Source organism: Onychostoma macrolepis, chromosome 04 (assembly GCF_012432095.1).
Source record: "Onychostoma macrolepis isolate SWU-2019 chromosome 04, ASM1243209v1, whole genome shotgun sequence".
NCBI classification, from domain to species: domain Eukaryota; kingdom Metazoa; phylum Chordata; class Actinopteri; order Cypriniformes; family Cyprinidae; genus Onychostoma; species Onychostoma macrolepis.
In genome coordinates this window covers 18,349,872-18,375,016 of record NC_081158.1, presented here as the reverse complement: position 1 = coordinate 18,375,016, position 25,145 = coordinate 18,349,872, and the positions used below count along the sequence as shown (strand labels likewise).

General features: G+C 36.3%; 1 protein-coding gene and 1 long non-coding RNA gene across 3 annotated transcripts in view; one reads left to right on the top strand and one right to left on the bottom strand.

The window, feature by feature from the left end:
• Positions 1–9,292, top strand: part of prkcq (protein kinase C, theta) — a 33,091-nt gene extending 23,799 nt beyond the window's left edge. For both annotated transcript variants that reach the window (XM_058773490.1, XM_058773489.1), the window contains 10 exons: positions 627–736; positions 1,628–1,766; positions 2,475–2,632; positions 3,087–3,260; positions 4,680–4,771; positions 4,884–4,946; positions 5,056–5,194; positions 5,343–5,531; positions 5,622–5,750; positions 8,412–9,292. In XM_058773490.1, coding sequence (XP_058629473.1) covers positions 627–736; positions 1,628–1,766; positions 2,475–2,632; positions 3,087–3,260; positions 4,680–4,771; positions 4,884–4,946; positions 5,056–5,194; positions 5,343–5,531; positions 5,622–5,750; positions 8,412–8,570 — 1,352 coding nt within the window. In that variant the 3' untranslated portion in view covers positions 8,571–9,292. The remainder of the gene's footprint in view (positions 1–626; positions 737–1,627; positions 1,767–2,474; positions 2,633–3,086; positions 3,261–4,679; positions 4,772–4,883; positions 4,947–5,055; positions 5,195–5,342; positions 5,532–5,621; positions 5,751–8,411) is intronic.
• A 12,475-nt stretch (positions 9,293–21,767) lies between these two features.
• On the bottom strand, positions 21,768–22,857 carry LOC131538434 (uncharacterized). The gene is made up of 3 exons (XR_009270591.1): positions 22,437–22,857; positions 21,976–22,040; positions 21,768–21,884 (listed from the first exon to the last, which is right to left on the bottom strand). It is a non-coding gene; the product is annotated as an uncharacterized LOC131538434 (long non-coding RNA).
• Between the last annotated feature and the right edge of the window lie 2,288 nt (positions 22,858–25,145).

Sequence of the window (25,145 nt, the reverse complement as noted above, 5' to 3'; positions counted from 1 at the left end):
ATGATAATGTCTTTTTTTTAATGAAATAATTAAATTATTAAAAGGGTGAGGATAATATGGAGATAATAAGAGTTGATGTGCAACATTTTTGATAATAATAAATAAAGAGAATAAAGACAAAGCGTTACATAAAAAATAATAAAGTTACAAGTTATATAAGATAGCCTAACTAATCAAATTGAATGCTTTGTTGCTTGATTTTAGTGTTATGTTTTTTGTGATTGACTTTGTACCTTCAAATAAAACCTTTTTTTTTTTTTCAATTATTCTTTTAAAAGGTTGTTTAAAATAAACAATAATTTTTAATAAAACATTATTTTGGTGAGTTTAATAGGTACGTTTACCCTATAATATATATTAAAGTTGAGCTATGAGTTGACCATGAGCTATTCATTTTTAAAATATATTTTTTAAACATATACTGTATAAGGAAATTTAATCAAGGACGCAAATGTCACCTGTTTTGTAGAATGACCCCTAAACATTCATAAGACCTGTTTTATCAAATCAAGTTTCTGAAATGTAGTTTTTCTATATTCTTTATCTCTGTTTTATATAGTTTTATTTTTTTTAAATGTTAGACATACATTTCAGTTTAATGTTTTGAATATTTTTTCTTACTGCAGAGTGTGGCATGAACGTTCACCATAAATGTCAGAGGAAAGTAGCAAACCTTTGTGGCGTCAACCAGAAGCTAATGGCAGAGGCCCTGGCTATGATTGAGAGCACTCAACAGGTTGGATGACACATATTATGAACCACAGATGCTACGCACTGTGACACGAGCATGTAACAAATCTCACGCCATTTACTGTTGTCTGGCAAAATTTTACTGAATGAAATCCAGTCATTTTGATAGGAATCCATTCGGTAATTTTGCCTGAGGGCAAAATATTTCTTTAGGCAGTCTTTGCAAAGGGTTAAAAAGTGGCTTTTGCCAAAATGTGACTGGACATTTAGTTGTCTCTTATACGTGCAGTTTGAGAAGAATCTTGATGACTAGTTAGTTAATCTCTACATGTTAATAGAGTGGTGGAACTATGGTCACTTTCTAGGCAAAAACCCACGAGTTAGCATATTAGCACTTCCGGTTCCATCGTCCCAGACTCAGTGGGTTTTTGAATGAGAGTTTGATTAAATTCCCTAAAATAAGGTCCGTGGTTCACACAAGCTCAAGATACTTTCACGTTTTATTATACAACATAAAACACACCAGTTACACCCCTCTCGTGATTCTTTTAAACTGTTACGTTTCTTAAAAAAAGACAGTTGCTAGCAAGTTGCTAAATAGGACGACAGGCTCTGTCGGAGACATTAAACGTCATCACGTCGAACAGTTTATCGATTTACAGTATTTTACAATAGTAGGACAGTTTATAGTACAATTAATTGTAGAATAAGCAATTAATAGTTTCCCGCATTTTATATTGTTGTTCGACAATGTTTTTTTGCTTTGCCCCGAAATGCAACACAAGTCTTCGAATGGATAGGATAGGACCACATGCTAGCAATGCTATAGAGGATGTTTTCTGTCTAACTCAACATAGTACAAATGGCGTGAATGACCTAGATTATCATGTGGTGCAGGTTATTTAATCTGATCTGATGTGTGCGTTTCTTTCCATAGCAGGCACGCAGCTCTCGGGATACTGAGATTGCTGGTCGAGAGGGTCCAGTGGGCGTAAATCAGGCAGGGGTCACTAGAGAGCCTTCAGGCCACTTACCAATTTCACCCCTCACGCATGCACCACCTCTACCACGCAAAGGTAAATATAACATATGCATAAACAACATATTCACAATCCTGAGCAGATTTGAGATGGGAATCTGTCTCAGTCAGCAACAGATTTTAGTGTTAAGTACGCTGCATTGGGAGTTGGCCATTTCTTGAGTTTAAACATTATCAAAATTCTTTCAGTTTACCGAAACATGCCCACTCTAGAAATTACCAGAAGCTTATAAGGAACTAGGTAGGATTGAAAGGAAGTAGACACTGAACTGGCTTCAAAGCTCAAATAACAGAAGACTCCAGTAAAATCTGACATTAGCATATTGGTAATCTAACAATGTCATAAGCACAAAAATTACATAGCGCCAAAAAACAATGGGTAAAACATTCCATTTTAATTAAATGGAACTATTTTATGTCAATATTTTACAGTAATGGATGTAAATTTTTGTAACATTCTCTGACATAATCCACCATAACTGAGCATTCTGGAATTGACCTATCCTATAAAGATATGTGAGATACAGTCTTATCATATAGCCAGAATGACTTATGAAGCATAATTTATCATTTATTATCTTCCATTTGGATCAGACTTGGCATCTGAAGCATGCTTACTGTGCCTAAAATTTTGCCTGGCTAAGAAGCTTACTAGGTTTTGGATTGATTGATTGTTTGATTTAATGGATTAATGCTGTCCTGTTCAATCCATTTACGCCCAACTGTTCTTGGTTCCTCCCTACAGATCATCAAGGTATTTCATGGGACACTCCGGCTGAGGGCCGCAGGCCAAGTCTTGAACAGACTGAACCCCTGTATGCCACCCCACGCAAAGAGCACCACAAATTCAACCTAGATAATTTTACTCTGCATAAGATGCTGGGCAAGGGAAGCTTTGGAAAGGTAATAATAGTGTATTTTCATTTAAACTACAGTGTATAGCCTAGTACCAACGTTTGAAACGACTGGCCTAGAAACGAGACATCCTTTGATTCCATGGGTCAAACTGATATAAATAACAAATCTGCAATGAATAACCTTTGAATACTACTGTGAGGATACCAAACAGGAAATTAAACCGAATCTTGGCAAAACTTTGCCGTATTGAAACTAAACATGGTAACTGTTTGCAAGACTACGTCCTGAGCATACCTGGCCAATTTGGATATGGATTTGGATGTTTTTAATAATTTAAGGAACTAGCTTTGGTAACATTCATGGACAGCTGTTATATATGGCATAACTGAATTAGACAGAACAAGACAACAGCCTGTTAAAACTACATTTTGGAACATCATTCTGGATGCATACTCATGTAATTCTCTATAAATCTTGCTTATGTGCATATGTGTTGTAGGTATTCCTGGCTGAGCTGAAAGGCGCAGGGCAGTTTTTTGCAGTAAAGGCCCTGAAGAAAGATGTAGTTCTGATGGATGATGATGTTGAATGCACTATGGTGGAGAGAAGAGTGCTGTCTCTGGCCTGGGAACACCCCTTCCTCACACACCTCTACTGCACCTTCCAGACCAAGGTAATACACTTCGACACACTTAGGGATGGGCAGTATGACATATAGAAAAATGTCAATCAGTAGAGATTTTGCTATATATTGATGTGTGACTTGTTTTGTTTTATGGTTTTTAAAACATGGTTATGGTTTAATTTTTTTTTTTTTTATTAAAAAAGGTTGAATTTCTTGTAAGGGTCTGCAATAAGAAAGGGCTATTAAAGGGTTAGTTCACCCAAAAATGAAAATTCTGCCATTATTTACTCACCCTCATGTCGTTCCAAACCTGTAAGACCTTTGTTCATCTTCAGAACACAGATTACGATATTTTTCATGAAATCTGAGAGCTTTCTTACCCTGCATAGACAGCAACACAACTGAAATGTTCAAGGCCCAGAAACATAGTAAGGACATTGTTAAAATAGTCCATGTGACATCAGTGGTTCAACCATAATATTATGAAGCTACTAGAATACTTTTTGTGCGCAAAGAAAACAAGGTCACACTTTATATTAGGTGGCCTTAACTACTATGTACTTACATAATAAAATAAGTGCAATGTACTTATTGTGTTCATACTGTATTGCAAAACACATTTGCTGCTATTGAGGTGGGATACGGGGTAAGGTTAGGGACAGGTTTGGGTGGTTTGGGTAGGTTTAAGTGTGGGTTAAGGTGTAAGAGATGGGTCAACAGTGTAATTATAAATGTAATTACAAAAATTAATTACAGATGTAATTACATATGTATTTTTGAAAATATAAGTACAATGTAAAAACATGTATGTACACAACAAGTGCATTGTATCAAATGATTGATTTAAATGTAAGTGCATAGTAGTTAAGGCCATTTAATATAAAGTGGGACCGAAAACAAAAATAATGACTTTATTTGACGATTTCTTCTCTATCGTGTCAGTTTTCAACACACTTTCATGAGAGTAGCAAGACGTGAGTGTGCATTCCTCTGCTTGTAAACAAGTGTAAACATTACGGTTGAACCACTGATGTCACATGGATTATTTTAATGATGTCCTTACTACCTTTCTGGGCCATATAATGTTTCGCATTGCTGTCTGTGCAGGGTCAGAAAGTTCTCGGATTTCATCAAAACTATCTTAATTTGTGTTATAATAATTAACACAAATCCGTATAGTTAGTCTTACGGATTTGGAACAACATGAGGGTGAGTAATTAATGACAACAGTATATAGTAATACTGTAATAATACCGTATATAGTGAATAAATAATAAAAATAGTATTATTTTTATAAACTTTTGTTCAAGGCCTATGAATTTAAGTAGTGGCCATGAAATACTACAATATAAGGTTCTGGACATTCCGCCCACCCCATGACACACACTGAGTCACTCTCGCATACTGAAGTAATGAGGTTTTATTTGACCGGTCTGAACTGATCTGTTTTTGTATTGGTCTCTAAAGGAAAATCTTTTCTTCGTGATGGAGTACTTAAATGGGGGCGACTTAATGTTCCATATCCAGACCTGCCACAGATTTGACCTCCCACGGTCCACGTGAGACTCATATGCAGCCCCCACAAACACATTTTAAAAGCTGATACTCTGCCTACTCTTCTTTTCTCTGGGTTTGACTCTCTTACACCTCCTCTGTTCTCTCTATCGATAGGTTCTATGCAGCTGAGATCGTTTGTGGGCTGCAGTTTCTACATTCTAAAGGCATCGTGTACAGGTATACACTACTGTGGAAACTATATTACATAAAGTATGAGCTAAAAGTGTGTTGATAGACAGATATTTCAATGTTTCCATATATTTATATGCGTATTATGCCTCCACAGAGATCTTAAGCTGGATAACATTTTGCTAGACATCGATGGTCACATCAAGATCGCAGATTTCGGCATGTGTAAAGAGAACATTTTTGGAGAAGCTAGAACGTGCACCTTCTGTGGAACACCAGACTACATCGCTCCTGAGGTGAGGATCGCTACCACATTTACTATAGTTAAGATATATGATTTTTAATCGTTTATATGTAAAAAATGATTGCACAAAACAATGAATAAAAATGTACACTATTTTTATTTAGAATCTATGTTATTATAACAGAATCTATGTTTTACAGATTCTGCTTGGACAGAAATATGGGACTTCTGTAGACTGGTGGTCATTTGGTGTCCTTCTTTATGAGATGTTGATTGGCCAGTCCCCATTTCATGGCCATGATGAGGAAGAGCTGTTTCAGTCGATTCGCACAGATGACCCGTGCTACCCACGCTGGTTAACTAGAGACGCACGAGACATTCTTGTAAAGGTATGTCAGCGGTAATGTTAAATAGAAGAACGCTTTACTCTGATTTGTGGGTCTCAATCTGTTATAACTGGGTTTTCCGAATGGTTCTAGCTATTTGTCCGGGAACCAGAGCGAAGGCTAGGTGTGAAAGGAAATATACGACAGCATGCGTTCTTCAGAGACATGGACTGGAATGCACTAGAGAAACGACAGGTGGAGCCGCCCTTCAGGCCTACTGTGGTAAGTTCATCACTGCCGTAAAAGACTGTTGTTCCGTTCCAAAACCTAATGAGCTGCCTACCTACATAACATTTTAAAGATAACCGTACTCTTCATTCATAAGCTGTTCCAAAACGGATTGCATGAATCTTTTAAAATGCAATCCCAGAATGCAACAGGCTCAGTGAAAAAAATTATCCGAAAAATTGCAGAATAGTTGATTAATCTGATTATGTTCCGATTCTGAAATTCTGATTATTGCTGAAAAAATATATTTAAAAAAGTTCCAATGTCCAAAACATTGCTCCTTCTTATTTATCTGATTTACTTCTGCCATACCTGCCCGTTCATTAAGATCTTCTAGTGAGGGATTATTAGTCACCCCTAAGTTTCATCTGGTGACAATGGGAGCTAGGGCCTTCAGTGTTGTTGCTCCCAGATTGTGGAATGCTCTTCCCCAAACTATCCGTCAGGCATCCTCCCTTCTCTCCTTTAAAAACCTCTTAAAAACCCTTTTTTTTCTGACCATTACTCTTCAAGTCATTGACTGTGAACTGTACCCTGTTATGGATGTTTATCTTCATTCTTTCTGTATGTAATCTAATCTTGTAAGTGGTTTCTGTATATTACTCTTAGCTTTTTTATTTTTTTATTTTTTGGTATTAAGCCTGATTTGTAAAGTGACCTTGAGTGCTAGAAAAGGCGCTATATAAATAAAAATTATTATTATTATTATTATTACTTGGAATGTATCCCTGGCAACTTAAGAACGGAGAGGCGGTAACATCACAAACAATGTGGGTTTCAGCAGAGCACACATGTTAAGGCTTTTATACAGCAGAAATAAACATGACAACAGCCACTATAGATTATATAAGATAATAAACACACGATTACAATAGGATATGGTCTGTATGTGATTTTCTTGGGTTGAATGTGTACATCTGAAATGCTAATTTGTGCAGAGATATAAAAGGCTATGAATAGCATATTTTAACAACAGTAAACGACCAAATTCCACATGTGATCGTAAAAGGAAGGTTATAACAAACACTCGATGGTGGTTTGAAGTGAGTTCTGAGTAAAAGTGTACTGTTAATCTCATAAATTGTCTTATGTAACATGATGCTAATGTTAGCTCTAATGCAGCTGCAGAACAGGTCCAATTCTTCCTTATAATGCATTTTGTCATAATACTTCATGTAATGTCGCAAGAAATGTTTTGTTGTATTTATTTAGAAATACTTTTGATAATAGTTGGGTAAATGTATACTGGGATTGAAGCGATGTGGCTTGGTAAACGTTTTATTGCCAGTTTAAAGGCTGATAATGGCTGAATAAAAACAAAAGAATAATGATAAAAGAATAATAAGGATTATGTCTCATACTTGGTGGAAGTGTGAAAGGTTCTGTTTCCTTAAACTAGTTTGTCATGCATTTCTTTATTTCAACACATTTACAGGTAAATCCTAGTATTTTAAATTTGCGATTAATCATGATTAACGCGATTTAAATTTTTTACTCGATTGACAGCACTAATAAAAACTAAACGTTATGGAATAACTCTCAAAAAAGTGTGCTTAATTGCAGAAAAAGGTGTTTGGTAGTGACGTTCCTTAAAGTTACACAGATTTTTTCAGACTTTTGAACACATTTACCTCAAAATGATGATCTATCTACTCACACCTTGTAGCTATGAGAGAGGGGGACACAGGAATATTTCCTGATCATAAATTTAGGGGTTTAGTTCAAATCAGTCTCGGCCAATAGACTAAAATATGCATTGTTTCGGTAGTGACATGAAAAATGCGGGACACTTTTTTTTCTTTTTTTTTTTACATAATGTTTCATAATTTACAAAGAAAATAAATGTTTTTTTTACTTCCCTTTGTAAAAGAATCAAAAAGATACTTTTAAAAACTACAATTGAAAAAAAAAATACAAAAATTATTTCAATATCATTTTCATAAGTTGAAATTTAGGGGTTAGGGTTCGGGACAGCCACCTCCCAATTGAAAGTACCCAATAAATGATGATTTTATATATATTAAGCTTACTGATGTTTTAAATATTATTGTGGGTTTCAATAGATAATAGAATATATCTTAATAAACATCTAAAATTTGAATACATAAATGCTTTTTAAATGTGTTTTTCGGTTGTGGGACAGCAGTTTGCACCAATTCTGTAGAACGGCCAATATATATGTAATTGCAAGGAGATTTTTTTAAAATGATTTAGTTGTCTTCGTAAGTCTTGATGAAACTAACAAAATGTAAAGATTTTGTTCCTCATATTTTTGTTTTGGTGACTTGAATGCAAGGAATATGTTTTGAAACATGAACTTCTGGAATAAAAAAAGCATTTATGGTTCACAGAGGTAAAAAATTAGAAGACGCAACAAGATGTATGTCTTTGATTTCAATCAAGCACGATTTTAATTATAGAGTGTTGTTAGAGTGTTATTAGAATGTTGTGTTTTTAGCTTAGCAAAATGCTAGCACTGAGTATGCTTTTTGTGGTGTGCAACATTATTGAGAAATGATTACGATGATAAACTTTTCAAATGAGTAACTTTTGAGGCTCCATTTGAGTTACGGTAAACAGCAAGGCAGCAGCTCACTACTGTAGATTTTGGAACAGAGTTGACCTTTGACTGACACACTAACTCTCTGTTTACAGAAATCAGCAAGTGACTGTAGTAACTTCGATAAGGAGTTCATAAACGAGAAGCCTCGACTTTCCGTCACAGACTGTATCATGATCAACAGTGTGGACCAGACCATGTTCAACAACTTCTCCTTCATCAACCCCGCCATGACCCGTCTCAAGAGCCCCTGACTCACAAACAAACAAAAGACACTTGTGCATATACTGTGAAAAAGGCCAAACCAAAAGGCAAACACTCACATGAATAACATATCAGCCTCTAGACATGGTTGTGTCTGTATTGTTATTATGATATTATTTGGTGCCTCTTTGTGAGGTAAAATAATGTGAGGTAACATATGAACTAGCAAAAGAAGAATGTGTTGGTTCTGGGGACTCAAAAACTAACATAAATAAGAAGGTAATATTGAGTAACATATTGTAGACACAGTATTGCCTAATTCGATTTCCAAACATACTTAAAACAGAATCAAAAGTGGGTTTTCATTCCTTACCAGAATGAATCATTTTTGAAAGAGTTGAAGTGAATGAGGCTTGTCGCCTCCTACTGGTTTAATGATACACCAGAAAAATCTCCACCACTACTGCTTAAATGTACTGTCCAGAAATTGTAATCCTTTTATTTTAAATGAACAAACGAGAGAAATAAAATGCCTGGAGTATCTGCAGTGTGTCAAAAATAGAAACGGCACAATGTAGACATTATTAATGTGAGTGAAATAATTTAAAGATTAGAAAAGATTTTAAAAAATTAATTCACAGGCCAGTTTGAGGGAGATATATGTATTTGACAATAGTGACGAATTTGATATTTGAATTTGTACTTAATCTCATATTGTGATGATTGTTTGAAAAAGTATTATTATACCAATATACTTTTTTGTTTGTTTGTGCATCATGAAATTTATTATGTGTTTTATTAGAATGAATATACAGTGGTGTCCGTATCTTTAATAATCTTCTTACTTTATTATGTGTCCCATACTGAATTCTGAAGGCCTTGTATAGAGGTGTGAATAGTGGTAAAATATCATTGTGTAGCAAACTTTAAGTTACTGCTCAGTTAGGTTCTATGTTCTTGAATTGTACAAAGTTATATATGAATTCTTGGAAATTGATGTGTGGTGCAAAAACTGAATATATTTAGAGACACAAGATCTTTATTACAAAATGATGTTTTCTGTATAGTTAGCATTATAATTTCTTTTGAGATATCTAGAAATTATTACTTATTATATGATCCTTTCTTGTTATATTATATGTATGGTTATTTTACAGTGCATGAAAAGTTAAAACCTTGAATAAATTAAACTGTGCTACAGCAAAGCCATAAACATAAAAGAAAAGCTTATTTCTGGAGTGAGATCTTTGGGACAGATTATTGGCGCAATTTTTCAGACCAAAGTTAAGTTATAAATCAGTATTAAGTAACTGAAATTTTGGCAAATCACATTTGGTATAACGTAACTATGACAGCTACAGAAATTAAGCCATATAGGGAGCACAGATTCAATAAAATCCACAATGGCATCACAAGTCCACTAGAGGTCAATATTTCCTTCTGAATCAAACAGGAAAGACAGGAAGCACGAGTACAAATGTGTAGCGCACATGACCACTGAGTCATCCCTGTCAGGAAAATGACTCAGTGTGCAGTATATCAATGTGATATAACACTATTGCATGTGATTTTCGGTCCATCCAGCACGAGGACAAAGCCGACTTCTTTGAAGTGACTGATCACTTAAGATTTGCATTTTATTCGTTGCATTGCTTGGTACGATTTATAGAGTGCCACTAGCACAGAGACAGATTATTGTCTCGACTGTCTTCTTAGGACGAACTTATCTTTCACCTTCAGACAACAAATTTCATCACCTTGAACTTGTATAAACGGTCACACGTTTGCTCGTGACATTTCCCCTGCACTACACACCCTGCATTTATACACAGTCCACTCTTATGATGCTATGCAGGTGTAAAACCATAAATGGCAGTGAATTTCTATCACGTGCTGTCTGTCTGCTCTCTATTTTCACTTGTCTTATGAATGTTAATATATTTTTATAGCCTACATACATACACACACGTGGTCAGAATTGTTGGCACCCTTGGTAAATATGATCAAAAAGGCTGTGGAAATAAATCTGCATTGTTAATCCTTTTGATCTTTTATTTAAAAATTCCCAAAAATCTAACCTTTCATTGGAGAATAAGAATTTAAAATGGGGGGGGGAATATCATTATAAAATAAATGTTTTTCTCTAATACTTATTGGCCGCAATTAATGGCACCCATTTATTCAATACTTTTTGAAACCTCCATTTGCCAGTTTAACAGCTCTAAATGTTCTCCTATAATGCCTGATGAGGTTAGAGAACACCTGACAAGAGATCAGAGACCATTCCTTCATCCAGAATCACTCCAGACCCTTTAGATTCCCAGCTCCATGTTGGTGCTTCTTCTCTTCAGTTCACCACTCATTTTCTGCAGGGTTCAGGTCAGAGGACTGGGATGGCCATAGCAGAAGCTTGGTTTTGTGCTCAGTGACCCATTTTTGTGTTGTTTTTGAGGTTTGTGTTTGATTATTGTCCGGTTGGAAGATCAAAACAGGACCTCCAGCAGAAATATAGGCCCACAACATCAAAAATACAGCAGTATATTTCATTGTAAACATGGGGTACTTTTTATCCCTGTGTTCACCAAACCCATCTTGAGTGTTTGCTGAATTTTTAGTTTCGTCTGACCATAGAAGCCAGTCCCATTTGAAGTTCCAGTCATGTCTGACAACTGAATATGCTGGGGCTTGTTTTTTGGTGAAAGCATTTTCTTTTCTTGATTTTTTTCATGAAGCCCTCCCAAACAACATGTGGTGATGTAGGTGGCTGTTTTATATACAGGTGCTGGTCATATAATTAGAATATCATCAAAAAGTTGATTTAATTCACTAATTCCATTCAAAAAGTGAAACTTGTATATTATATTCATTCATTACACACAGACTGATATATTTCAAATGTTTATTTCTTTTAATTTTGAGGATTAGAGCTTACAGCTCATGAAAGTCAAAAATCAGTATCTCAAAATATTAGAATATTACTTAAGACCAATACAAAGAAAGGATTTTTAGAAATATTGGCCAACTGAAAAGTATGAAAATGAAAAGTATGATCATGTACAGCATTCAATACTTAGTTGGGGCTCCTTTTGCCTGAATTACTGCAGCAATGCAGCGTGGCGTGGAGTCGATCAGTCTGTGGCACTGCTCAGGTGTTATGAGAGCCCAGGTTGCTCTGATAGTGGCCTTCAGCTCATCTGCATTGTTGGGTCTGGTGTCTCTCATCTTCCTCTTGACAATACCCACAGATTCTCTATGGGGTTCAGGTCAGCGAGTTTGCTGGCCAATCAAGCACAGTAACACTATGGTCATTGAACCAGCTTTTGGTACCTTTGGCAGTGTGGGCAGGTGCCAAGTCCTGCTGGAAAATGAAATCAGCATCTCCATAAAGCTTGTCAACAGAAGGAAGCATGAAGTGCTCTAAAATTTCCTGGTAGATGGCTGCGTTGACTGTGGACATCAGAAAACACAGTGGACCAACACCAGCAGATGACATGGCAGCCCAAATCATCACTGACTGTGGAAACTTCACACTGGACTTCAAGCAACATGGATTCTGTGCCTCTCCACTCTTCCTTCAGACTCTGGGACCTTGATTTCCAAATGAAATGTAAAATTTACTTTCATCAGAAAAGAGGACTTTGGACCACTGAGCAACAGTCCAGTTCTTTTCTCCACAGCCCAGGTAAGATGCTTCTGGCGTTGTCTCTGGTTCAGAAGTGGCTTGGTAGCCCTTTTCCTGAACATGTCTGAACGTGGTGACTCTTGATGCACTGACTCCAGCTTCAGTTCACTGCTTGTGAAGCTCTCCCAAGTGTTTGAATCGGCTTTGCTTGACTGTATTCTCAAGCTTGCAGTCATCCCTGTTGCTTGTGCACCTTTTCCTACCCAAATTCTTCCTTCCAGTCAACTTTGCATTTAATATGCTTTGATACAGCACTCTGTAAACAGCCACACCTTTCAGTAATGACCTTCTGTGACTTACCCTCTTTGTGGAGGGTGTCAATGTTCGTCTTCTGGATCATTGCCAAGTCAGCAGTCTTCCCCATTATTGTGGTTTCAAAGAACAAGAGATACCCGGAATTTATACTGTAGGGATGGTCATTTATTCAAACTCAAATGTAAATATTCTAATATTTTGAGATACTGATTTTTGACTTTCATGAGCTGTAAGCTCTAATCATCAAAATTAAAAGAAATAAACATTTGAAATATATCAGTCTGTGTGTAATGAATGAATATAATTTACAAGTTCCACTTTTTGAATGGAATTAGTGAAATAAATCAACTTTTTGATGATATTCTAATTATATGACCAGCACCTGTATATTTTTAAGGTTTTCTGACCCTGAAACTTAACCTTTTTCTGCAATTCTCCAGCTGCGATCCTTTTTAGCCAGGATCTTTTGCCACTCAAACTCTCCTTCTCGCCATACATTAGGACAATATAGACACACATCCTCTTCCAGGCAGTTTAGTAACATTTTATGTTGATTGGAAATTCTTAATTATTGCCCTGATGGTGGAAATGGGAATTTTCACTGCTCTAGCTCTTTTCTTAAAGCCACTTTCTAATTTGTGAAGCTCAATTATCTTTTGCTGCACATCAGAAATATATTCTTTGGTTCTTCTCATTGTGATGGATGATTAATTTGGAATTTGGCCTTTGTTTTGTTTTCGCTCCTATTTATATTTCTGTGAAACATCAAGCCATGGCTGGATACTTTCATGTTCATAGAGATTTTTGTGATTTTCTTTTAAATGAAAGATCAAAAGACTTAACAATGCAGATACATTTTCACAGCCTTCTTTGATCATATTTACCAAAGGTAACAGCAATTCTGACCATGTGTGTATCTGTCTATTATATATATGTCTGTTTATGTATGAATGTGCACTTTCAGACCTTTTCAAAACAGTTTGGAAGTGTTGAACAGTCATATGCTTTGGGTAAATGCTTGTACTTTGCCCGCAGCTTTCATGCAAATTCTCTGTCACACCCTGCAAATCACCTTTAACCTGGCATCACATGTATAAAGAGTCATAGAGTAATTGACCGATTTCCAAGTAGGCTGATTGATCAGTTTGTATATTTAAAGACTCCATAAACATATACATGCACACAAGTAACTCCACTTTGGTCAAGGTTAAACAATGTAGCCATGTCACTGCAGCTGAAGTACTTTGAGTTTTATGGCATCAAGTCGCTTAGCGACAACGTCTGTCTCTCTGTCTGTCTGTCTGTCTGTCTGTCTATCTATATATCTATCTATCGACTGTCTGTCTAGTTATCTATAATCGTCTGTCTGTCTGTCTGTCTGTCTATTTATCTACAGTTAGGTCCATATATATCTGAACACAAGCACAATTTACCAATTATTTTAGCTGCTGACCAAAACATATTCAAGTTACAGTTGTATAATGAATACGGGCTTAAAGTGCACACTTTGAGCTTTGATTTGGGAGTATTCACATCAAAATTGGAGGAAAGGTTCCAGCTCTTTAATATGTATTACAGCTCTTTTTCAAGGCACCATAAGTAATTGGACAATTGACTCAAAAGCTGTTTCATGAAAAGATGTGGGCTATTCCTTCATTATTTCTACAATTAAGCAGGTAAAAGGTCTGGAGTTGATTCTAAGTGTGCCATTTGCATTTGGAAGCATGGACGATGACCCAAAACATACAGCAAAAGCAACCCAGGAGTTTTTGAAGGTAAAAAGGTGCCATATTCTGCAATGGCCAAGTCAATCTTCTGATCTTAACCCGATTGAGCATGCATTTCACTTGCTCAAGACAAAACTAGACCCATAAACACACAACAACTGAAATCAGCTGCAGTGAAGGCCTGGCAAGGCATCAGAAAGGAGGAAAGCCAGTCTCTGCTGACGTCCATGAGTTCCAGACTTAAGGCAGTCATTGCCTGCAAAGGATTCTCAACAAAATAATAAAAATGAACATTTTATTTATGATTATATTTATTTGTCCAATTACATTTGAGCCCCTGAAAATGGGGGGACTGTGTAGAAAAATGGTTGTAATTACAAAGCATTGTATGTTATATTTTTGTTCAACCCCTTGAATTTAAGCTTAAAGTCTGCACATCAATTTCATCTTGTTTCATTTTAATTCTATTCTGGTGGCATACAGAGCCAAAATTATGAAAATTGTGTCAGTGTCCAAATATATATGGACATAACTGTATATATCTGTCTGTCTAGCTGTCTGTCTGTCTGTCTAGAGCTTAGTGGCAGGATATATGGGCAGCTTTAGTTTGAGCGGCTTGATTCAATGCACGCAGGTTAGCATTCTGGTTGCCATTTGAAAGTGTCACGTACACAATTTGCATGCGACATTGTCAGTGTTTGCGCACACCTGTACCTGAACATAGGCATGCACTCCTCTTTGAGTATGTGCACAACGTGCTTGGCTGATGGTCCAGCATTGAGAGAAAGTTAATCCAGATGGGGGTCAGGGTCAGTCGGCAAAGTAATGAGATCTAAAGTGAACAGGGTCAAGAGCAGACAACAGTATGACACATCCAGCCTAGACACTTTCAAGATCAGTCTTTCATAAGTGTTAAACACTGAGTCGCCATTGTAGAGTTGAGCACAACTACCTTCTTCATTGTTCAGTCATCATTTCTTACATTCGAATGAGAAATGATTTTATTATATGAGGCGAAAATGGAGAAAGTGGCATAGGAGAATGTGACAAACTGGCATAGGATGCTGAATGGAATTACAGCTTTAGATATAACACAACCAGAAAACACAGACTATGAGGTCTTTATTGTAAGGCTGAAACACTGGCCGACAGCCAGTGGCATGACGTATGACATGTACTGTATAGGAAGTGATCTATTACTGTTTTTGTGGTAAGTGGATTAGGTTTAACATTGAGTGTGCATGATACAACTACTGTACATGTCAGCTGAACTAGAGGACATGGATTGCCATGAAGCATCAGTATCTCTTAACACACTCATGTAGGTAGAAATAAGAAGTTTGAGATTCTTCATTTAAGGTTCAAAAGGTTATGTGTCCACTTGTGAAAGCAGGCACCAAAAGTGGCAACGGTAAGTTCCAAGAACTCGTTGTGCTCTCAACTTGTTGCAATACTTTGCTAGGATATAACTACAAAACTGACTAACATTCTTAGTCTGTCAGTTCAGGACACACACACACACACACACACACACACACACACCCACTAATAAAACACATTTATGAAAAGATAAACAGGAGAATCAGTTTAACCTGTGACTAATACTGGGATTTAAAACACTTTTGTAACATTAAAAGCGGTCCTGGTGATCTCATCCCGAACTTCTTTTTTCTCGGTCTGGAAAGTCCTGTCATTTGAAATGGTCAGTTAACTTTTTTTTTCTAAGCGACTGGACAAACTCATTGCAACAAACTAAAAAAAAAAAAAAACACCACTGTATAGCAACACCAGGGGAACACTTACCTGAACATCATGGCAGGAAGCTCTGGATGGTCAAACATCTTCATCATTTTCTTCAAAACAGGTTATTTTTATGTGACTCTCTGTGGTAACTATTGCTCTACAGTACATTTAGCATGGTCAGTAACACAATAACTTACACATTAGCATTATATTCTGGTATTCTTGATATATGTTTTTGTTGCACTGGATGATTAAACAGTAATCTTGGGATTTATTCTGACACCTAGTGGTGTGGATGCATTGTTAGGAAAACGCTAAAGTTTTCAATTTGTCACTGTAGTAATGTGTTATTAATGTGCAGTGTGCTGTTACTTTATTCTGTGAGTGAAAGTGTCCAATAATGGTTTTACAGAGATAAAATTAGTAGTGTTTGGCTGTGCGTATGAACTCCATGTGAAATAAAACAATAACACTTTTATTAGGCTAGTGATGTAGCTAGCATGATCTTGTGAATTTTCCTTTTTTTTTTTTTTTTATTCCAAAAATGAGCAAAGAAATATTAAGTGCAGCTTCAGCTTTAAACTACGTCTACTTAATTGTTTGAAAATACCTAATAGCTCTTTTAATTTTATTTGCATTTCTGATTTTTGTTATCGCAAGCAGGGACATTGTGAAATGTCCCATGTTAGAGGTACTGTCGCCGCAATTCTGGCCGGTAATCTTGTGATTGTGATGTAATACTTTGGCAAATGCAGCACTTGTTTATTTTTCTCCTTCGGATTCCTGTCCACTCAATGACATCATGGCCAAAGAGGAGCCAAGGAAATTTACTGGGAACGCATGAGCCGTCTAATTCAAATGACTCTGCGTCTGTTTTCAGTGATACAAGCAAAGAGAAATGAACCGTTTTATTTCATTTCATTTCAAAATAAACAATAGAACAAAATAATAAAATAGCAATATAGTAATAAAATGAAGTACAAAATATCGTACACTTGGCTTGCCAATGCACAACTCAAAAGGTACATGTTTGTACCTTATTTACCTCTAAACAGTGCACATAAGTACCTAAAGCTACATATTAGTATTTAAAGTGTACATGTTAGTACCTTAATGGTACATATTTGTACCTTTCAAAAAGGCTTGGGTCGCTCCTGCAGTGCAAATCAGGGGGATTTCTTGCCTGTTTTATCATCCGCCAGAAATATGTAATCCAATCCAATTAAAACAGCCACAAAAAATAATAACATACTTGTCTTCCACAAGCTGATTAGTAAATGATGCGAAGAAATTCCTAAGCAAAATAAACACCACTAAATATGCGATTCCTTTTTTATTAGCCTTTGCATGTGTGCACAGGTTTGTTTGCTTGTTGCACGTTTCACATTACTTCCTGTACATTTTGAAGAACAGTGAAGCTTTTGTGGTCACTGTCAGATGTCTAGGCCACACGTGCACAGATACACATTTTGGAAGCACCACCATTTGCAATATTAACCTTTTGTCCTTTTGTTTAACGGTGTATGTCAATCGCTTCTGCATTTGTGTGGACGTGTCCTCATCTGTGTGTCAAAGACAAGTTTGGATGTTTTGTAACTCAGCGTTACAGTGTTAAGTCAGTTTTGCTTGGACAACTGTAGTTATGACAACTGTACGTCATATAGAAATAACCAGACCTGTTAAGTCATGTTCATTTCGATCTTTTAGCATGGCTAATAAGTGCACGCTCACTGTGCACGCTCAGGTCTGACTGTTCAGGACTCCAGGGACAATTGTTGGATGACATTCAGGGCCTGGTTTAGGTTTACCAATGCACACTCACCCCTTTAAGGCAGGACAGGGGAAAAAAAGAACTAATCCAAGCCTCATCTAGTGAATGTGAGAAGTCTCACGTCCACCTGAAAGTCTCTCCTCCACTCCCATCCATTCCTCTCTCTCACTCCGCCCAGCTCTTTCTTCCTCCGCTCTTCAAACCTTAGCAATTTTGGGAAAAATGGGCGAGGTCTGGTACAAATGAGACACAGACATCATGTTTTTATCGGCACTGTAAAGGAATAAAGAAAAAGAACAAACCCTAGTGTTTATATAATTTCATCACATGAATAAGCTCAGAAAATGCTGAAAAATTGCACTTTTTATGTCTTTGGGTCCAAAAAGACTGGCTTTAATTTACATTTCCCCATTAAATAGCACAGGGAGAACTTTCATAATTAAAAGACTTAATAGAGTTTTCAGTCATGCTTCCCTATGAAACTCATCAATTTTGATAGCATAGCTCATGACATTGTTGAAAAGACACATTTGAGATTTTTGGGGTCATTTGCTAAGGTAAAATGGAGAATAGAATAGAATAGAATTCCAAATGTTCTAATTTTTTAAACTGTAATATTACCTGTTCAATACTGTTAAACAATATTCTCTATTAATATTCCATATGTGAACTAAGTGGATGTGTATAGATAGATAGATAGATAGCATAAACACAGCACATTTCATTGGTTGAGAGTGTTGTATACTCTAATTCTCTCCTTCAGTGAATATGAATAGTGGGCACCGTGAAAGTGAAGCTTGGAAGTGTTTCCATGGAAATTCTGAAAGATGCCAAGTTAACTAAACCAAGGACAGTCACTTCTGCACTCGGTCACACTTCTACTGTCGCATCAGAATAAAGAAGAATGCTGAGTAAGCATTTCTTTTCTATTTGTGTGTTCATGTTGGCAAAAATGAGCATGCATGTGTGAAAGCGGGGTTACAGTGGGGCGGAGAGACAGTAAGTGAGTACGTGAGCCCGAACACAACATACTCTGGGATTAATTATTCAGCCGTGAACGAGGGATAAAGAGAGAAAAAAGGAGGAGGGGCAAATGTGAAAGAGAGCATCGTGCCACATGAGGACGGTAGTGCCAGTTTGCCATCTCAGGCGATATCTTAATACCCCACGGATGCGCCAATTGAAACAAGGATTTTTCCCATTTCATTCTGGGTGTTACATATATTTCTGTTATTCTTTGATGGGTGTCACTTTAATTATGGCCACTTTTATGTCCCAATGGTTGGTTTTTATTATCAGGCTTTTTATCATTTACCTTTGATACTTTTATAATGCAGTTATGTGTTGTGCTTATTGTCACAGACCAAGATATTAAATCATAAATTTGAAAATATGTCATAAATTATTAATATTTTAAACCATAATCTAAACAAAGAATCGCAGGCCATTTCAGTATTGTGTTGAATGCAATAATGCTCTTATGCAGAGGTCTTCAACTCTGCTCCTGGGGACCCACTGTCCTGCAGAATTTAGCTACAACCCTAATCAAACACACCTGAAGCACTTAATCAAGCTCCTCAAGACTGCTTAAAAATACAAAGGCAGGTGTGCTGAAGCAGGCTGGAAATAAACTTTGCAGGACAGTGGGTCCCCAGGAGCAGGGTTGAAGACCTCTGCTCTTATGCATTAGTTTTATTGTCTCAGGCCGAGATATATGAAATTAGCCTAAGCAAAAAAAAAGAAAAGAAAAAAAAGATATTAAATAAATAAGTGAAAATAAATAAACTATATAAAATAAATTAACATCATTCAGGGATGAATGATGATTTGAGATGTAATTGAAATTGGTTTACTTATTGGTTTCATTTTAGGTGCATATCCATCACCATGGTTCATACTAGATAACTGAACCAATACTCCCTTGTTTGGGCATAGTTGATAAAGACATACATCATCACCTTATAGCTGATAATAGAATCCCATACAAATGACGCAGGCAGTTTCTTATCATTTTCCATGATCTCTCTGATTGTCATTTCTATGCCCACTGTCCTGAATTTTTCCTCCTGTTTCAGATTCAATGCAACAAAACTCTACGGACACATCTGTGACATGATTTATTATATATACACATGATAATATTTAATACCTCATATTTTGTTTGTTGTATGGTCATTGACAGTAGTGTACTTAATTATAACATTTCAGTTGAAAAATGAAAATTAATAATGACATAAAATATGCTTAAGTACTAAAATCAAGAAAAAACTGAAATAAAATAAAGATAAATACAATACAAAAAATCAAATATGACAAAAGCACAACAAAATTACTAAAACTTAAACTAAAAAAACCTGAAAATCTATAAAAATAAAAGCCAATTTAAAATAGTAACAAATACTATAAAAGTACGTACTAAAATTAACACTGAACTTAGGACATTCTTTTAACAGACTCTGTGACACAGATAATAGAGTTTTATGAAGCGTTCAAGGTGCAATTAGAAAATAAAATTCTTTTATCTTTGATAAAAGCGTGCACAGGTTGCTTCTGTTGCTTCCAACAGGCCTTGCAGAGCACGTAGCACTGTTGTCATTTTAGGCCCAGTGACGCAGGTAAACCTGTGCCTGATGGGTCAGTTTTGACTGACAGGATTAGAAATCAGCCTTCCTGTCCTTACGAGATCTAACACAAGATCTGACTCAGGATTTAACGAGAACACCTGACCCAAATGAACATGGTTTGTCATCATAATGTAAATTTACACTTTTTTGCATATAATGCGTAGCATGTCACTTTTAGCTGCAAAAAAGGACTTAAGCATGGTTCTTTTCCTCTTCAAAACCATACGTTAATTAATTGGCTAATTACATGATTAAGTAAATGAGGAACCGTGGGAGCTGTGTTGCGTGTGTATTTGCCAGCCATGCTAAATCACCACCGTGAACTATAATCCCAGAGAATTACAGCTCTATTTAAAGACACGGAGCTTAGCAGGATCATGTCAAATCAGCCAGTAGAACAGTTATATATTTATTTTAGCTGTGCCAGACAGAAAAAATAAATAAATAAATAAAAAAATTTTAAGTGCTTGAGAGAGAAATAACGTTGATGGCCATGACACGTGTGTGAAGCCACCATAAACACAAGCTAAAATGCTAAAATACATAGCTTGTTATCATTCTTTGTGGCTAAATGCAAAATACATATTAAAAAGAAATACCAAGTTCTGTCATGAAACTCTAGGTGCAGGCTGATGGTTTGTTAACGCAAACTGATGATATTCACAGTGTTAAACTACTTGGCAAAAGCTGATTAGTTAATGTTGCATATGTAGTTAATGAGCTTGCTTGTTTGCAGTGTGCTTTCAGAGTTCCTCTGAAGCCCTCCACCTCCCCAGCTCCACCTGTATAGATCTGCTATACAGGTTATTTTAATACGCTATTTGTGCAGCAGCAGTGTCTTAAAAACTCACAGCATTGTATCGACGTATGTATTGGCAGTAGCAATTCCTGTACTTTGCAGTAGCAGCAGTAATCTACAACAATAGCAATAGCCAACAGCAGCAGTAATTCAGCGGCGTAGCAGATCTATTCCACAAAGACCAAATACATTAACACTGTCATATCCATTACCATGCTAAAAGTTTCTGTTGCCAGTAAGTTACTGTAATTAAGATTTACAGTAGCAAACTGTATTTGATTTACAGTTGCAAATTGTACTGTTTTACAGTAAATTACTGAAAACAAATCCAATTAATCAATATACTACTGTAATTCATTCATTTTAATATAGATTTCATTAGAGTTGATTAATTTTTATATAGAATTCGTTTTCTTTTTTTACTCTACATAGGTACTACTGGCATTCAATTAAAACAGACAATAATTACAAAATATAAAATGCTTTATTAAAACATTGCATGTATAACACTTAAAACTACAGTCTTCCAATGCTGGAACAGTGCATCTTCACCATTTCTCCTGTCTTAGGACATTTTGCAGTGCATTATGTTGTGTCCTCTGGATTCATCCTCACAAAGAGTCTTTAGGCAACAGAAACATAATGGGGGGAAAAGACAAACAGCCAAAGAATGCATAGCCATCTGCAAAACCCAGGTGCTGCTCCAAAACGTGGCCACCACCTTTGCTCACCATCCATTTTGTTAGTGACAGAAATGTCTTCTCTGAAAAACAAGAAGTAGAAATGACACACTTTTAAAAGGCAAACCCCATATAGAATACACAAACCTCTCAAAACCATAGTTCTTCTCTTACCATGAATTATCAATCTCAGGGTGGCTGGCCTGCTCATGTCTTTCTTGATGCTTCATTGCAGTTGCCTTTAAAACACAAATACAATATAAATGCAGTAAATCTTAAATTCCATTAAAAAAATATAACAAACTAATTCTAAAACTAGAAAAGGCAGCTAGCCATAAAACTTGTTTAACATAGGATTTTATTTTCTCAGGCTACTGGCCAACATTAACTACTAACACCTGAACTAAATTTCACATTAGTTAACCTAATGTTAATATAAGATAAGCGTTGCTCGTTAAAAACTATTTTAATTCGGTAACTTAATTCAATAAGCTGACAAAAGTCGTTTGAAATGACAGCACAGTTTACCATAGTAAAGTTTGTTACCGCCATGTTAACGGTAAATGTTACTAATGTTAGGTATGGTGTGCAAAAATCTGACACAAACACACAGACAAACGTACATATATTTGTACCTTGCTTGCTGGTCTTATTCTCTCGTAAGGTGCATCGACACACAGCGCAGATGTTCTCCGGAGCTCTCCCACTCTGGCGGGTTCATCCCCGGGAAAAACCTGCGGCGCTGCCCCGCTGCTTCCGTGTCTTCCTCGGACGCGAGTGGAGTGGTGCGGCGCGACTCGATAAAAAACTATATAGAACCCATTATATACTGTATATATTATCTACAGTGGATGAGGACAGTAAAGTGATGCCCCGGTATATTTCTGACATACAGATGTACTCCAAGCGCTCGCGCGGTTTCTGACACGAAGTACAAACGGATTTTCCAATCATTAGAAGCGATGTAACACATCCAGTAGTCAGTCCCAAGCTGTTGCGGCGTTGTAGACACGGTGTAGGGCAAATCGTGTCAATCCAAATGTAAGAAATGAGGAAAATAAAAGAACCTCAGTATAATGGCGCCAAAGAGACCGTTACAGTAGTATACAGCAATTTTAAAAAATACAGTAAGTCTCTGTATGTGGGGTCTGACGTCACAGAAAATTCCCATGATGCAAAGGGTATTACAGTTATTTACTGTAAAGGGAATTTGCAGTATTATACTGGGTGATATACAGTAAATAACTGCAGAAATTACAGAAATGTCTAACAGTGTATACTTTAAGCTACATTCCCTCTCTGTCTCTCTACCACTGGCCAACTGGATCTTACACATGACGTTATGGTTTTCCATTGACCAAAATAGACCACAATATCCAAAACAACCACCTCATGGGAACTTCATAATGTCTGTCTGTCTTCATAATTTTGCTCTGAGCAGATTTGGATAAATGAGCATTAATTATCCAATGATTTAACAAGCAAAAGTTGGCAAAGTAGTCAGAGTCGTCTTTGTTTTTAGAGAATGAGTGAAGTTTCTTGCCCATTGCTCATCTATGTCAGCTCTGCCCACAGGAAGCTGTGTGGTTTCATTATTATTATCATCATGACCCTGATCCAACTTCCTTCAGCCACAGTGTCCGGTTGTGAGAAAACAGTACAATGAGTCTTGCACAATTTGTGAAAAACCAAACTTCAAAAAGAAAGAAACTCAAACTTTCCAACAAACACATTTTAAATTAAGATTAAAAGAGATTTCAAAAGCTTGCAGTTGAAGTCATGCGACTGTGGTGTTGTTTTTGTACAGTCTATAATTTCAGCTTTTTACTTGATTTTATTTAGGCTTTAAAATTCTTAAAAGTTCATTTGTGAAGATTAATGACAAACAAAAAGTGCAAGAATCATACACTTTTGTTGGGCACAGAGCTTATTTTCTGCAACAATTCAAAAGCCAATGGAAAAAAAAGAAAAAAGAAAAAAAACTTGGCTTTTTTGTTGAGGGAACAAGGGTGAACCTCTGGTTAGGCCTACAAAAATATGTCATCCCTGCAGAAATTAGGCTACTGAAATTAAGACTTTCAGCATGTGTGCATTTAAAACGTTCTCTACCTGGCAAACCAAAAAAATACATAGTGCCTCACACCTCTGAGTCAATCATACTGTAGATGCACTGGTTAAAATTACAATATAAACTAGAACATAATTCCCTCAGACTAGCCTACTCAAGTTTGCATCGTCACAAAAATATTTATAACCATTTCGGTCAATTCTCAGAAATACAAATCACGCAAAATGCAAGCACATTTGAGAACACATAGGCTAACATAGCCTACAATAGCTAGCAGTTAGTAATAATAATCACCATGCCTCAATTACGAAAAAAAACGAAAAATAAATAAAAATTACATCCCAAATATAAAACAAATCTAAGATTTTGTTTTCTTCTTGCAAAGCAAGATATTAGGTGACAAATATTGTCGACATCACATTTCACATAATTATGGTCATCGACAACATTTAAATTTTTGTATAATAAATAATGCTTACTATCTTCCTCATACCACGTGCAACCAATGAGCACTAGCACACTGTAGCTACATCATGGTTCATTGCTATAACTTAAACCAGGAATGTCCAGTCCTGCTACTGGAAGGCCAACACTTTAACCAGTTCCAACACGCTTGCCTGGAAGTTTCTAGTGACCTTGATTAGCTGGTTCATGTGTGTTTAATTAGGGTTGGAGGAGCTAATGCTGCACTCAAGTCATGTCGCAGATTGTATTTATGAGTTAAGAGTTGAATGCACAAGCGGCACCACAAAGTAGCCTAATTACAAGTGGGATAGAATAAATAAATATATAATTAATCACTTTATTCATCATGTCTTAGAATATAAAAAAATAAAAAATATTGCAGAATTTAATTTTTTATAATATCGCTCTTGAATGCACCTGACTTTGTAATAACGACTCACACAAACTTCGATCGATTGCAGGAGAACTTGCAAGTACCCCAAACTCTGCAGGACAGTCCTCTACAGGAACAGGTTTGAAAAACCCCAACGTAAACCAAAGCCAACTGGCTATTTAAAAAAAAAAGAAGGATAATCCCTTCAACTTCCTGTTTGAATAGTAAATGTCCACAAAGGAAAGAAAATTATGCTCATCATAATTTTTTATAGGCTTACATTTTGTCAGGTCTTAATAATAACAATCCACTATTATTTAAAATATGCGCGACATTCCACAATCACGAGTTGCTTTACAGATGTTATAGACATTTCTAAAACCAATGGAAACAACTGGTGGGACATTTCCATACCGTGCAGGATAAGCTGACTGTATC